Below are 15,737 nucleotides of genomic sequence, written 5' to 3' on the forward strand. Positions count from 1 at the left end.
AGGAGTATCCATCCATCCAGGGATGAGTAACAAACAGTGCCATTTTGTTAAACGAAGAGAGTGTTGAGCTCTCTGATCAGCACTCGGGGAGGATGATCTCGGGCACCCAGTCGTTCATACCGTTCATCTCCTCACAGAACAGGTGCAGCTTCTCCATGGCTGGGTCCTCCCAAGAACCATCAGCTGGGTTCTGTTGAATTAAAGCACAAGAGGAAAGCGGGTTAGCAACAAAACACTTCCAAAGAGAGGCTGCTGCCTGCATGCTGAATTGTCCAATAATGCTTTGTGAGAGAGAACAGATATAAGGCTATATGTTTGAGTTCAAATGACATACCGTGATGAGGACACAGTGAGCGTCTTCTAGTTTGTCCTTGTCGCCAATGATCTCGACCAGGCGCTGCACGTCGCTCACTCTGACGATGCTGATGTCGTTCTCGAAGCAGAAGGACTGGATGAGGGTGAAATGGATCTGGAGGGCGATGTCACACTCGAACCCTTCGTCCATGGCCAGGACGCAGAAAGACACGCTGTCTGGATCACTGTGGAGAAATACATCTGTTAGTGGCTGCTCTTGTTCAGGGCAAAAGTAGGCTACCAGCTGAGCTGAGCAATAGCATAAGACATGTTAGCATTGCACTTACTCATTCATTATTGTGGCACTTTCGTAGACTCCAATGGTGAGTTGTTCCTCTCTCCGAGCAGAGAGGAGAGCTTCTTTCAGCGCTTTGCCAGGAGACCCTGCAGGAGACTGCATCTTCAAAATAATTCCAACAAGTGATTGATCTCACTGGTTTTAGTAGATGTGGAGGATAGTGATTCAGAAGATATAGCACAGTTTGCTCTGAATGCTCTCAATGGGACTCGCGGTATTTATACTGAAGACCTGGCACGCGCGTTCTGTGATTGGCTGTTGTTCAGGGACAAAAGTCACCCCCCTTCCCCCCACCACACCTCCCATGGCAGGCGCGTGCCTATAGAGAAACTGTCCGAGGAAGGATGGGCCAGTTTGGACTGAATGGATAAGATTCTGAAAGTCTGTGACCTTTAATTGATGCCCTCAATTTCAGGAATAATTAATCCCGACACTTGGCCTCCTAGACTCGTGCCATCAAAGTCTACGTAGATTTGCAAAACTGCCTAATTATTCCACAGAAACGGCACACTCATGCACACATGCAGTGAAGTTCACTAGTGTTCATTTAAATCCAAGAGAATAGCCATAACCAAATGGACCCGGTGGATTTGAGGGAAATTTACAGATTTCGTTTTTCATCGCAATCCCACTTAATGCGTGCATGCATGAACATAACATGCGTTTGCCGTGATAAAGTGGACTCGACTTTATAGGCTATATGCCTATATTGGCGAATGTATTGATACAAAATATCATATGTTTATAGTTTAAAAGATGTATCTTGGTTGAACTACAAGTTTTTCTTTTATCCCCAAATTTCCACAAATTAGTGTTCTCATGTGTCTATTGTCTTGAAAATATGCATACATGTGCATAGCGTGGTTGTAGAGGCGAGCTTTCACCTATAATGTGGATTTATTTATATTTTTATATATTTTGTGCATGCACATTTACATTAAAGTGGACATCTTTATTACATGTTTTTTGTGCATGCACAAAAAACACAAGTGAACACAAGTGAACTTCTTTTTCTGGATTTGTGATAGTCTGCCGTGTTATAAGTGGTCAGATTTGTCGGCCGCAAATTAACGCTTTCGAGATTTTCAATGGGCCCTGGTCCAGAAAAGATTGAGAACCACTGGTCTAAAACAGTGGTTTTCAGCCCTTAATTATCTATTATGTATTTGGCATTTGAGCCACAGACATTTGATGAGATGTAAATGGTGCATTTATATAGCGCCTTTATCCAAGGCGCTTTACATAGATTGTGCATTACATTCACCCATTCATACACCTATTGCGGTGGAAGCCATGCAAGGTACCAACCAGCACATCGGGAGCAATTTGGGGTTCAGTGTCTTATCCTACCCCCTTAGATAGCACTTTTTAGACTTAGATTTAGCATTTGAAACAGACTTATAGCATGTCATGTAGACAGCACAATAACTGCATTGTATGTAGTCATAGCACATCATAGTACATATGTATAGCATAGTATAGTTACTATACTATACTATACATATATACTAAGTATATATGTATAGTTAATATGTATAGCGTCATTATATAGATATGTTCTAGTTACGCTCTTAGCTTACGCATGTTTCTTGATAAATGCATTTTATATATGTGATGTATTCCCATACTTGTGTTCTTGCCTAATGTAAATCGCTCTGGATTAAGAGCGTCTGCTAAATGCCTAAATTGTAAATTGTTGCCCAAGGACACTTCGACATGTAGACAGGAGGAGCCGGGATTCGAACCGCCGACCCATGGATCATTGGACGACCTGCTCTACCTCCTGAGCCACAGTCGCCCTCCTGAGCCACAGTAGCCTCTCAGGCCCAAGACTTTGAATATTTTGTTGTCATCAGATAAGATTCTCTTACTTTACTTATTGTGAATTAAGTAATGCAGATGTTCAACAATCATTTAACTCTTGACAGCGTAAATTGAAGCCAAGGGTACATTCTGTGCTCGTGTTTGTGCACAGACAGAGTGGACCATCTGACTATAGGGGGCATCCCTGTAGGTTTTCTTTATGGTTGAAGCGTGTCGGGAGTGCTTTGTTTTAGGTCAGGGGTGGGCAACTGTGACGATGGAGAGGGCCACTATATTTCCACACTCACTCCCTAGGGCCACATTACTGTCGTAGCAAAAATAGCCGATCTACAAGCTCAAAACGCGTCGCGCTGCGAGCTTGTAGATCGGCTATTTTTGCTATATTCAAATTGAAATCTTGAATAATGTTTTGCTATTTTTGAATTGGAATCCTGAAAATTTACATTTTTATGTAATTTCAAATGCCTTTAATTATACTTGTGTTGAGCAATGAGCTACTAATTTAGACTGAAGTAATTAAAGCGGGCCGTGTTTGCATGTTATGGAATTGTAAACCAATGTTATATCAGTATTCTGACATTCACCTGAGGGCCACATTAAGTGAAGGTGGGGGCCGCATGTGGCCCCCGGGCCGCCAGTTGCCCACCCCTGTTTTAGGTGGTTAACATTTAAATGCTCTCTTCATAACTTTGATAATGAGTGTGTATCGTCCTAATTCTGCCCTGCAAGCATTGTTTGTTGTTTTCCGTTGGGTGCGAAGCATGCATTAGCAGAGTCTTTGTTTGGTCACTTTGGTGTTTGTCCCATTTCTCAATTTCTTGGTTGGCAAGAAGACCCCCAGATCTTGCAAGTCGCAAATGGGTTCTATGACGGAGTCTAATATGATATTTATTATTGGTATGTCTCTAACTTAAAGCGCAAATAACATGCATTTTAAAACTGTTTTTAATATTTAATATCATATTGTCTATGTCCCTCAAACTTAATTCTAATGTTTGAGCCTCAATCACCACTCTGATATAACCAGTCCATGTCATTTCTTTCTGGACTTTGAAAGCAGTTTTAGCTGCAGTACCACAATGTCCTGAGGTGGCGGGGGTGCTGATATGCAGATTATTTAATATTTGAGTCATTATAATAGGTAAGGTAAGGTAAGGTAATTTTATTTATAAAGCGCCTTTCAAAACATGTGTTACAAGGTGCTGTACAATAAAAGTAATAGGAATAAAACAAGAACATCACAATCAAAGATAAACCAACAATGAAATAAGAAACAGAGCAGCAAAGACAGTAACTCGAAATAGATAAAAAACAGAACAATACATAGAAAACAACAAAAGATTGAGGCAATCACTGGAGCAAACCGAAATGTTTGCGGTACAAATGAGTTTTAAGTAGCTTCTTAAAAATCTCAACAGACGCTGCAATTCTCGGGTAGAGTGGTAAGTCATTCCACAGCGTAGGAGCAACAAATGAATAAGCTCGATCTCCTTTGGTTCGTAGCTTAGTGGCGGGGATAATGAGAAGACCTTTGTCTGAAGACCTAAGGTGTCTCATGTTTACCTTAGGGTAATACTGATGCTAGATAAAACCAGGCTTGTTTCCATTCCATGCCAGCTTGGAAAATCAACAATGGCGGACATTGTAAACAAAGTGGAAATGCAAATTTGGAACTGAAGACTGAAGAAGAGGTGGAATTATACAAAGTAGGGTGACATTGATGACATCACGATGAGGCCAAAATCAGTCAAGCTGTTCCTGAGAGCAATTTCCATTAAAGCACTCATATGATATGAAAGCCTGATTGTTCAAAATTGGTTATTTGTGGGGATAGAAAACACATATTGGAGCCCCAAAAACACAAAAGAAATAGAAAAAGTTGAATTTTATGTTATAGGTCCTTTAACATTCTTTCTTGCCTTTTCTCTCCTTTTGTCGTTCACAGCATTGTTGAAGTTTCCTGTGCTACTGATTTTTAAGCAGAGGTAAGTATCATTTTTCGTGTGTTCTAGTATTCATACAGATTTGTTGGTCCTGGTGGTTATGTATTTTTTTGGAATATCAGACATTTTGTCTTAGTTAGAATTACGGTCAGAAGGACCCACATTTGTGAAAAGTTGTGCAGGAGGTCAAGGTGCTGATAATCACTATGATTCAATTTACTTCAGATGATTACAAAACATATTATTAATATATGTAAAAAAATATGTCATTAATTCGGAGCCAGTGTTCACCATCAGCCCAACCCAAACTGCCCCCATTGAAGAACCAGCACAATGACAGTTCCAGGATCAAAACATAGACACAGAGTAGATGCAGGAGCTGAGTTACCATCGGCTGCATATCAAGTCAGTCAGTGTGCTTACATGACAAATGACTGACAAGGACTGAATTAAGTCTCCTATGAATAGCTGTGCATTTGGAAATGTATTGTCTCTCAATTTCTGCCATAAACTGTAAATTGTCCTTTTGGAGCAGCCTTTTCAGTTGACTCGAAAGGCTAACTTTCCTCGTCATGCATTTATTCATCAACTTTCTTTGTTTCTTTCTCTCTCTCTCTCTCTCTCTCTCTCTCTCTCTCTCTCTCTCTCTCTCTCTCTCTCTTTCTTTCTTTCATAGCATTCCACCCTTTCAAGTTTAACCACTTGTCTTGAACCCTGGTGAACATTAAGCAAAAATAGCAGATCCATAAAAGCTCACAATGGGGTTGCAACACAAGGCATTGTAAACTTATCATTCGGCTATTTTCGGCGAAGAGATTTGATGTAGAGCATCTAGTATAGTGTAATGAATTCAGTTGACTCGAAAGGCTGACATCCCTACACATCTTCAGGATTTGTGCATTTTGTGCATTAAAGTGGATTTGTTTTCTGGAATTGTTTATGTTGTGCATGCACATGGGCATTTAGCAGACATTTGTATTCTGGATTAGTGACAGACATTCACTAATCCAGAATTAGATGGATAGTGATTAGACATTTAATGAGCCTTCGTTTTCTGGATTTTTAAATGCACATGTAGCAGACATTTGTTTTCTGGATTCGTGTGCATGCACATGGACATTTGTTGGCGGTGTGTCTTTAATTTCTCGGTGTCCCACTATGTCCATTATCTAAACCCGCTCACCCCGGCCAACCTCACTTGCCCTCTGCCTCAACCATTTTACAAGCACTCTGTTACGGGCGGCCACATGGCTGTTCTCAAGTGTCCATTCAATACGAGAGTCCCCCCTCCTCTCCATCCCCTTTATGTTCACTATTGGCGAGCTATGGGCCGTCCCTGGAGCTACAGCAGATGGTACTGATGTGTCGGATGTTGAGTTGGGGTGTGTGTGTGTGTGTGTGTGTGTGTGTGTGTGTGTGTGTGTGTGTGTGTGTGTGTGTGTGTGTGTGTGTGTGTGTGGGGGCGCGTGTGTGTGTGTGGGCGCGCATGTGCATGTGCGTGCGTGTGTGCGTTTGGGATGGGAGTGGCTGTTGTGTTTGTGGATGAATGTGTTCCCTTGGATACAGCTATTGCAATCTACTCCAAAACTCCTCAATCTGCAGAAGGCGTGTTCCAGTTTACAGCTTTTCTATATTTAGCGGTGCTATTGACTTGGCTGGAGTTGAACCCACTGTGGTCTAAAAAACATTGTGTTTATTGCTCCTTGACGGTTGCAACGTTGTAGCCTGAGCATAATTGAAAACCAGAGACAATTTGTTTGTCATCAATGCGGGGTCTGGGTATACCCCTAGGAGCCCTTGAATAATAGCTTAATACAAATCACGATGATTCAATTCACTTGAGATTATTACAAATACAAATAGTTTGAAAAAACAATATTTCAAGTGTCACTGGTAGGCGGGTTTCTGAACTTTCCACATGCAGTCCTCCTCTGAGACACAGAGTGAGTAAACAAAAAATGGTACCATTTCATCATGAGCAATACTGAGGACCAATTATGATATGAAGATAGGTTGAAAATCGGTGAAGTCGTCCTTTAATGATAATTTATGCATTCAACTCTCACAGTTAAAGGTAAGGCAACAGACAGAAGGCCGATTGGGAACGAATGCCTCTCGGATTATACAGTACCCGTTGCACCTGCCTGTGTGTCTGTGTGCCTTTTATGACCATATATGCAGATCTCTGTATTGTCCATGTCAATGTTATGCCAGTGCAATGCCTGGGTGCAGCCATTACTCAGGTGTACCGTCCATTAAAACTCCTTTGCTGCCCCTAGTTTTAGCATGCTGGTACTGCCCCAGGGGCCGCCTGTCCAGGCCCACTCTGTGGAGCTTGTTGTCCTTTCGGGTAAACAGGAAGGTGGGGGCCTCCGGAAGTGGAACGACACCACACAACACAGCCCACAGCCTTTAGCTAGCAAAACAACCAGCTACATTTTCTCAGCGATACGATACAAAATCACAAATGATTCACAATCGTCACCATGGACATCTCTCTAACCTTTGGAGATACGGCGCTTTGAAAATCAGGTTATAATGGAGGCTCAACGGAGCTGGATTTAGAAATGGCATCGCTGGTGGTGACGGAGGAGGGCTATACTACCCGGAGCAATGCTAAAAGGTAAACAAACGGTCGGCGTGTTCATATATGGATTAAACGGTTGTCTACGCTTATAAGCGTAGCTGGCATAGATAGGTCCCAATAGCCTACGTATATAAGCGTAGATGGCAATAAAATAATTAAGCTGATTAACCTGGCCTATAGGGCACGGCTCACCTAGACATATATAGAGCCTTTTCCGGCTCTGGGGCATGTGTTCTCAAGAGTGGGCGAAGCTTTCCCGAGATTCCTTGCGAAGCATAGCGTAAGCATCACAGAGCGGATGTTCGGATCTGACAAGCCCCGGAAAAGATGCGCTGTGATTGGCCAGTAGTCACTTGAGTGGCAGCGTTGCATAGCATGCCTTCCACACTTCTGGCGCACTTCCGCCCCAGTGTAAATTGTTCCGCCCTCCCGTCAACACACATGGCTCCAACGAACTGCAGCGGCCAATGAGGCATCTTTTTTTTTTAAATATCTATGACTGCTCCATGGATTCAGTAATGGCTGTGCCCAAGGCACCCCCCCTCCATGGATTCAGTGCCCTGTAGGCCAGTTGTAGCTAATCAGTGCTGAGGTGTAAAGCTGCGCTTAATGGTACACCTCAGTAATGGCTGCGCCCAAGGCACCCCTCCGTGGATTCGTCTTCTACACTGATGACATCTCCATATCATATGCCCTCGAGTCCTTTCGGCTGCACGTTTCTATATACAGTATGCACATGACCATAATCCAGGGGTGGGCAACTGGCGGCCCGGGGGCCACATGCGGCCCCCACCTTCACTTAATGTGGCCCTCAGGTTAATGTCAGAATACTGATATAATATTGGTTTCAGCTGTTACAATTCCACTACATGCGAACATGACCCGCTTTAATTACTTCAGTCTAAATTAGTAGCTCAATGCTCAACACAAGTATAATGAAAGGCATTTGAAATTACATAAAAATGTTAATTTTCAGGATTCCAATTCAAAAATAGCAAAAAATAATTCAAGATTTCAATTCGAATATAGAAAAAATAGCAGATCTACAAGCTCAAAACGCGTCGCGCTGCGACGCGTTTTGATCTTGTAGATCTGCTATTTTTGCTACGACAGCAATGTGGCCCTCTGAAGTGAGTGTGGAAATATAGTGGCCCTCTCCATCGTCAAAGTTGCCCACCCCTGCCATAATCAATGTATCGGTCAGTCCTCCATTTTGGGTGTGCACTTGAATATCCTCATGAGCCACCAGTGGGCGCAGCGGTCAGGCTCTATAGAGATGTTGTTGGTCTCAGCTGGGCTGCCGGTCGGTCTGCTGTCATGCTGTCTCCTATAGTCTGCTAGTTATGTTAATATCGTATCAGCCCAGGCCCATTATCACCGTCATTACCATAACCATAGATAGCCCTGCTGTTATGCTGCATTCCAGGTCACAGCGAACGCAGGGTCAGATGATGAATCTGTGCACATTCAAAGGCATCTGAATGAGTAAGCATGCATGCACACACGCGCGTGCGCACACCCAGGTCAGACAGAGCTCTAACACATGTCTAACCCAACCCACCATCATCAGCTGTTGTCAGCCAGTCTCATTACAAGAGCAGATTAATCTGACCGCTAATTAGATTAATTAATCTGACCACTGATTTAGGTTAGCATATTTCAAGCCTCCAAAGAGAGTGAGGAATTTTCTTTTGAAATGCATATTGTAGTATAGTAGGCCTAGATCTGATTAATATGCTATTTGTGCTATAGTGGTTAATGTACAGTATATTGTACAAACCTGACTAGCAATGTACAGTATGCAGGCCTATATACGCATTTTGGGGCAGGCTCTTTATGTTTTAGGACACATTGATCTTTTGTTTGTGTAAGCAAAGCCAGTGTATAACCACTGGCTTTGGGTGACATCTGAGCTGTTTATCAACTACAATATGGATTTAACACACTTTGCAATCTTGCAACCATTGTGTCTCTGATGAAATAAATAACTTCACTGCCAAAACAGAGACAACTGAGAGCCACAGATAAATGAAAGCGACTCATTTCACTTGAACATTATTTCTGTCACAACCCGGCAGTGTGTACACAATACACAGTATTTACGTAACAATGTTATCTCTGTAAGTGCTGTGTGCTAATGCACACACTGTCTAGTGACGTAACCAAGGAGTCTATAGTGCTAATACATAGCACACTCCCAACTGTTGACAAAACATGGATCTCCTTCAGTTAGAGTCCAACTGTTAGACAATGCAGAGGCACCCAAAGGACGCCCCCACCGAGATACATATCTCTATATCAGACACAATAATCAAACACATGAATATAGACACAGAAAGCAATGCACACAATGCATGTATCCATGACATGTATACATGCACAAACATAAATGCACCTGCGTACATGCAGTCATGCATGTGAGCATATGAAACTGCATAATGTGAGTGAGATATAGCTGAACCTACTCAGTCGAATTCATACCCCTATGGGTCCATTCGGTTACAGATCCTCTGAGTTAATTGAACACGGAGGATTTTGCAGCAGGCAGAGGGTGTGCCTGCCAGCTGTGCTCTAGTACAGGGAACCCCTTTTGGTGTTTTAAGCATTGTTATAATTTAGCTATTGAAAAATAGCAGATCTACAAGCTCATAGCGCGCCACCGAGTGGCGCGCTACGAGCTTGTAGGTCTGCTATTTTTGAAAAATCGTGAAAATAAAATTTTAAAAAAAAACTTTTTTATTTATTTTTTTTGAAAATAATTTTGGGACCCCCTAAAATAATTTGGCGACCCCCCGAGGGGTCGTGACCCACGGGTTGAGAACCCCTGCTCTAGTAGTAGCTTTATACACTTAGTACTATGTGCTATATACATAAAACCTGTGCCAGAGAGACATGCATGCGTTTGCATATGTGCATGCTTGTACGTGTTCAAGCACGCATTCAAGCATGTACGCATGCATGTACTGTATGTAGTATCAAAGTACAAATATGGGTTCTCTAAAACATTATCAGATGGCTAATGGACCCCGCCTGGCTGCTCTACTCTCCCTCCAGGCCCCCAAAACAAAGCTCAGACAAAAGATGCTGCTGCCACTTTTACACCCTCGTCAATGGAGGGGGGGGGGCTTTCACAAAGGTGCACCGAGGGCCTCACCCCTCTCTTTTTTCCCTTTTGTCCCGCAAGAAAAGCGAGGTCCAGGAGCAGCTGCTGCGGCTGCACAGGACATTTGAGATGGTCCCCTTTCACCGAACACAAAGTCTGGAGTGTGCAGGCGACCGGGGTCAGGCGTGTGGGGAGGAGAATGGGGTGTGTGGTTTTTAGGGACGGGGAGGAGGGGCAAGGGGGGGATGTGTGTACAAAACGAAAGGCACACTTTTGCCGGATCAACGAGGAGTAGAGACCCCCCCCCCCCCCCCCCATTCATTCACCCTGCAGCACAGGCGGAGGGAGGGTGGGGAGGCGGCTTGCGGAGACGGGGCCCTTTAAAGTGTAGGAAGAAGCCTTTAATGTTGACAGGCATTAAAGTGAACACATCAGTCACAGCACAAAGGACTCCCAGAGGGTCGCCATATGGACAAACTGCACATCATCTGTTCAGGAATTGTTAGTTGTGTGTTATATAGCACTGAAACCTATCTCCAGCCAATAGCAGCTCGGATAGGGCCTCAATCCCCCTATTCTACCTGACTACATGACTTCCCTAAAGCTTCCGATTGGTTGTAGAAGTTTTACCTGTAGATTTGGCTCAGGAAGGAAGGAGGGCAATTTATCGTTTTAAGCCCTATTTCGTGGTCAGTCTTGCGCTGAAAATAGGTTATCTACAAGCCCACAACGCGATATGGATGCAATGCATTGTGAGCTTGTAGATCAGCTATTGAGTGACACCGACACCATTTTCTTAGGGATTATTTGATTACTTTTCTGATTATCGAATGATCAAAAAGTGGGTTCTTTTTTCTTTCTTTTTTTCAACAAATTGAGTAACCACTTCTTAACATTAAACAAACTAATCCGTTTAATTATAGAAAATAATATATTTTCTATTATTTTCTATAATTAAACAGATTAGTTTGTTTAATCCAAATACTATATCCTTCCCAGTTTTATTTTATTGATTTATAGGCCTATAGTTTTCTTTCCCCCATATGCTATACTATACTATACTATACTATACTATACTATACTATACTATACTATACTATAGGTATATGAGCTTCTAGGATTCATGGTCTGACTGAAAGCCCCCTCGGTCTCCAGTAATTGATCATCTGAGTTCACCACACCAGGACAGAGCTAACACATTAACGTTTGCCTCAGCCAAACAAATATGATTCATAGATGGTGCTACTGCTACACAACCCTACTTTCTAATTGTAATCTATAGTGACTCGATGTTGGGTTGACAACATTTGCACTTTTATTTATTTTCTAAACTCAAATAGTAAATGTAGGTAAACATGGATAAGTCTCATAGTTAAGTGTACCCACATGACTAAATGCAATCTCTCTTTTCTTTTTTGCCCCAAACTCAAATAGTAAACACAGATACATCTCACATACTGTATAAGTCTAACCACATTTTTTGAGTGTTTGATTGAATAACTATTAACAGTTTGCAGAAAAGCACAGGGAAGTAGGCTACAGTTCAATACAAGGTCTGCTAAGTGGATTAAAAATCCAACAAAGCCTATGGCTTGTTTCCATTGGGGCCCTATTCCATTGGGGCCCTATTCTGGAAAACTAGGCTACAATCAGTGATGTACATCACTGATCACTTCTTTACTGTGAAACAGAACAATTAAAGAATAAACACCAGCAAACTGTGCCTATGGCTTGTTTCCATTGGGGCCCTATTCAATTAATTGGAAAACTAGGCTACAATCAGTGATGTACATCACTGATCACTTCTTTACTGTGAAACAGAACAATTAAAGAATAAACACCAGCAAACTTTTGCCCCTGGCTTGCCTTTGTCTGTATGCGCCGTTCAGTGGTACAATCATAGGACTACACACATGGTGATTTTTCCTATCATCCTCCTTTGCTCTAAGCATGAACCTGACTGCAATCTTGCTGCTGTCGGTCACAGAGTAACAGCGTCATCTAGAGGACAAAATAGGAACTGAAATACTATAACAATGAAGCTGATAAATTGGAGCTACTTCCTGATGGGATGAAATTGGCGACCCACGTGAAACTGTATTTTCTGTTTATTAAAGAGTGACAGGGAGACCCTCAGACCCTTGGTACCGAACACGTACGCTTACTATCAGAATTAAAAGTGTAATGTGTAAAAGTGTAATGTCATCACTCTTGATGACATCAAGAGTGATGTCATCATGATCAATGTGACATCATCCACACAGAGAAGCCATGTCACTGTAAAATGCACAGTCCTCTCGCTCCCTGTCCACTGAATACATCCACATGTTCTCCGTGTGTGTCCGAGCGAGCCGGGCTCTGCTGGGGGTCTGGAATGGACCCCCCAGGGCCCGCACCCTGGCTACGATGCACCTCGCACAGATTCTCTCCACTGACTCACCGCAGAGCAAAGAGGATGCAGGTGTTGCCACGGGCAGACTGATTCAGACAATCGTCCAGGAGGAGACATTCCAACAGCAGCAACACAAGAGTCAGAGCCAGCTCCCTCCTGGTGAAGAACAACAGGGGGACAAGGGACAACAAGAGGATAGAAAGCAAAAAGAAACAGAGAACACTGCCTATGCTAATAAGATTCTTCTACGGCTAATGGGGCTGATGGGATTTGGTGGAGCGTTTGCGGGTGTCTACATATTTGGCAGCAATTCGGTGGACGGACAAGGAAACAGGATTCCGGACGAGTTTGACTGCGATCCGCCGGTGGTCCAGCAGCTGAAACGGACGTTCAAATATATGAAGGACTACAGACAGATGATCCTTGACCCCACGAGCCCCAAGCTGCTGCCCGATCCTCTAAAGGAGCCGTACCTTCAACCTCCGTACACGCTGGTCATCGAGCTAACAGACGTCCTTCTGCATCCGGAGTGGTCCTTACACACAGGCTGGCGCATCAAGAAGCGACCAGGTATTGACCACCTGTTTGAACAGCTAGCGCCTTTCTTTGAAATAGTCATCTTTACCGCAGAGCCCGGCGTAACGGCATACCCTCTGATAGACAGCATAGACCCCAATAGGATGGTCATGTATCGACTCTTCAGAGACGCAACGCGCTACATCGATGGCCAACACGTAAAGGACGTGTCTTGTCTGAACAGGGACGCCAGCAAGGTGATAGTTGTGGACTGTAAGCGTGAGGCGTTCAGCCTACAGCCCTTTAATGGACTTGCCCTCAAGGCATGGGACGGCAACTCTGAGGACAGAACCCTCTACGACCTCTCCAACCTCCTGATTAGCATGGCGTCGAACGGCGTCGAAGACGTGCGTCTGGTTCTGGAGAACTATGCCTTGGACGAGGACCCGATCGAGGCCTTCAGACGCAGACAGGCACAGCTGGCACATGTACTAGAACTAGACGAACAGCGTTTAGCAGAGCTCTCCCAGAAGCAGATGAAGCAGTCGTCTCTCTCTCTGGGTTCCATCGCCTCGCGCTTCTGGAACACCATGAAGGGAGATACTTCTTGAGTTGAAAGTCTGCTTCCTGTCGATGAAATCGAGAGTGGAAAAAGAATCACACCGGTGTGAACTGAGTGGTGCAACTGTTCACACACGTCACACACTAACCATAGCAACCGTGCCAGGTACACACATACATAGACACATAGACACATAGATACAGACACAAAGCTGGTTATTGGAGTGGTTTGCACCACTCAAAAATTTAAAAAACAAGAAAAGGAGTTCTCTTACTATAAATACCAACCCCAAATAGACAGTACCAGTACAAAATACGTTATTTATTCCCCCTGCTAAACAAACAAACAAACGCACAGGATACCACAGCGGCAAGACATTTATTTGGCTGTGGCACAGCCAAATACAGTATATATATATAAGTTCAATACAGATATAATTCAACTATGTTGCCCTCACACCTATGTTCGCACTGCCGATCCAACCAATATCTTATTAATCATGGTGTTGGGGGCGTTGTCAGAGTACGCGTTGTACCCATCTGGCTGTGTCCCATTTGTGCCCATATATGGAGAAGTTTGTTTGTCTGTCTACCTGTGTCCCTTTTATGCCCATATATGGACGTATCTGTATCTGTCAGCCTTGTCCATATATGGAGATCCCTGTCCCATCAGTATATGGCTAAAAGTTTGAGTTTGCAGTCTGTCTGACTCATATATGCACATGACAATATATGGGCATGCCCACTTTTGTGCCCATATAGGGTGCTGGCTCGTTTGTTTGCAGCTTATGCTTAGGACTAGCATCATTTCCACCCACCAGCTGTTTAAAAACCCAGAAGAGACGCCTGGACTAGGCACTTTCTTGACGCCTCTTGACGCTTATGTCTGGGTACAGGCAAAGGGTGCAGTCACACTTAAATGTCAAGAAACGCCTAGACCAGCCAAAAAACTGAAACGCTTTGCCGATGCTACAAGTTGAAGTTGCGCACTATTTCCATCCACCAGCTGTCTAAAAACCAGGAAGAGACGCCTGCTCTATTGCCGCCTCTTGACACTTAAAAGTGTTCCTGCACCCAAAGCTGGGCATAGGAGGGGCTAGCGGCACGCCCCTCAAAAATAGACGCCTCTGCCCAGACGGTTAGCTCAACCGTCTGGGCCGAGACGGTTAGCTCAACCGTCTGGGCACCTAGGCTGCTGAGCCAGCCTGGCGGCGTGCCGCGGGTTCGACTCCCGATCGCGACGGCCTTTGCCACGCGTCTTTCCCCCATCTCTCTCCCCATTTCCTGTCATTCTACTTTCAACCTATCAATAAAGGCAGAAAAAGCCCCCAAAAAATATTTAAAAAAATAAAAAATAGATGCCTCATTGGCCGCTGCAGTTCGTTGGAGCCATGTGTCTCCAGGCAGCGTTAGGCAGAAGTCAAGCTGAAGTGCGGAAGACACGCTGGCCAATCACAGCACGTCTTTTCCTAGATTTATCAATTCAATCCAAATTAGCTTTATTGGCCTGAGAAAACAAACGTGTATGATTGGCCTACCGAATGTCCACTTATGTTACGCATGCGGAAGCTTATGGCAAGCTTCCGCTATGCTTCGCAAAAGCTTGCCTCCATGTTAACTATACTCACGTCTACTTTTTTATGCATGCTTAGCCCTGCAAGAGCCGGATATATTTCTACTTGCAAAAAAGAGATTTCAACCGTACTACTACTTTGTACTACTAGTACTTTGCAGAGGAAAATATGTTTAAAAAAATAAGTTTTATACAAATGTTATGCACATTTATAATAATTATTAAAATAACAATAATAAATTAATAATTTACATTTGGGGGATATCTTTCACAATAATGATCACAAAAAAATATATATATTACAGGCATTTTCCTTTTTTTGTGCGGAATAGCTTCAGGGTTAAAGGTTAAAAATTGTTAAAAGAGTCCAGACATTTTGAAGTGTGAATTTCTGCCTCTGTGGGGGGTGTTTACAGTATATGCAAATACCATGACCAATGGCATTGTAAGACTAAACAATGAACATCAATGAGGATGTTTAGGTGAAAAAACAGGAAAACAAATTATTTAAACTCTGTTTTTGATTAAATATAAATGTTGTAATAATACAACCATAGGTCTTGCAGGCTTGACTACTGTCATGGTC

At 43.3% G+C, this 15,737-nt stretch overlaps 3 protein-coding genes across 3 annotated transcripts in view; 2 read left to right on the forward strand and 1 right to left on the reverse strand.

The window, feature by feature from the left end:
- The window catches only part of LOC306940117 (serine/threonine-protein kinase NIM1-like), an 805,056-nt gene that overhangs the window by 66,169 nt on the left and 723,150 nt on the right, over nt 1-15,737 (forward strand). The window lies entirely within an intron of this gene.
- Nucleotides 77-754, reverse strand: LOC306939476 (growth arrest and DNA damage-inducible protein GADD45 gamma-like; the record flags this gene model as incomplete). Its single annotated transcript, XM_079524064.1, has 3 exons — nt 77-190; nt 335-539; nt 642-754. 3 exons carry the CDS (start codon nt 752-754, stop codon nt 77-79), a joined length of 432 nt encoding a protein of 143 aa, XP_079380190.1.
- LOC306939693 (mitochondrial import inner membrane translocase subunit TIM50-like) lies at nt 12,220-13,639 on the forward strand. Its single transcript, XM_079524366.1, has one exon. It carries the CDS (start codon nt 12,435-12,437, stop codon nt 13,626-13,628), a length of 1,194 nt encoding a protein of 397 aa, XP_079380492.1. The 5' UTR covers nt 12,220-12,434; the 3' UTR covers nt 13,629-13,639.

Source organism: Electrona antarctica (genome assembly GCF_951216825.1).
Source record: "Electrona antarctica genome assembly, chromosome: 16".
Lineage (NCBI taxonomy): Eukaryota > Metazoa > Chordata > Actinopteri > Myctophiformes > Myctophidae > Electrona > Electrona antarctica.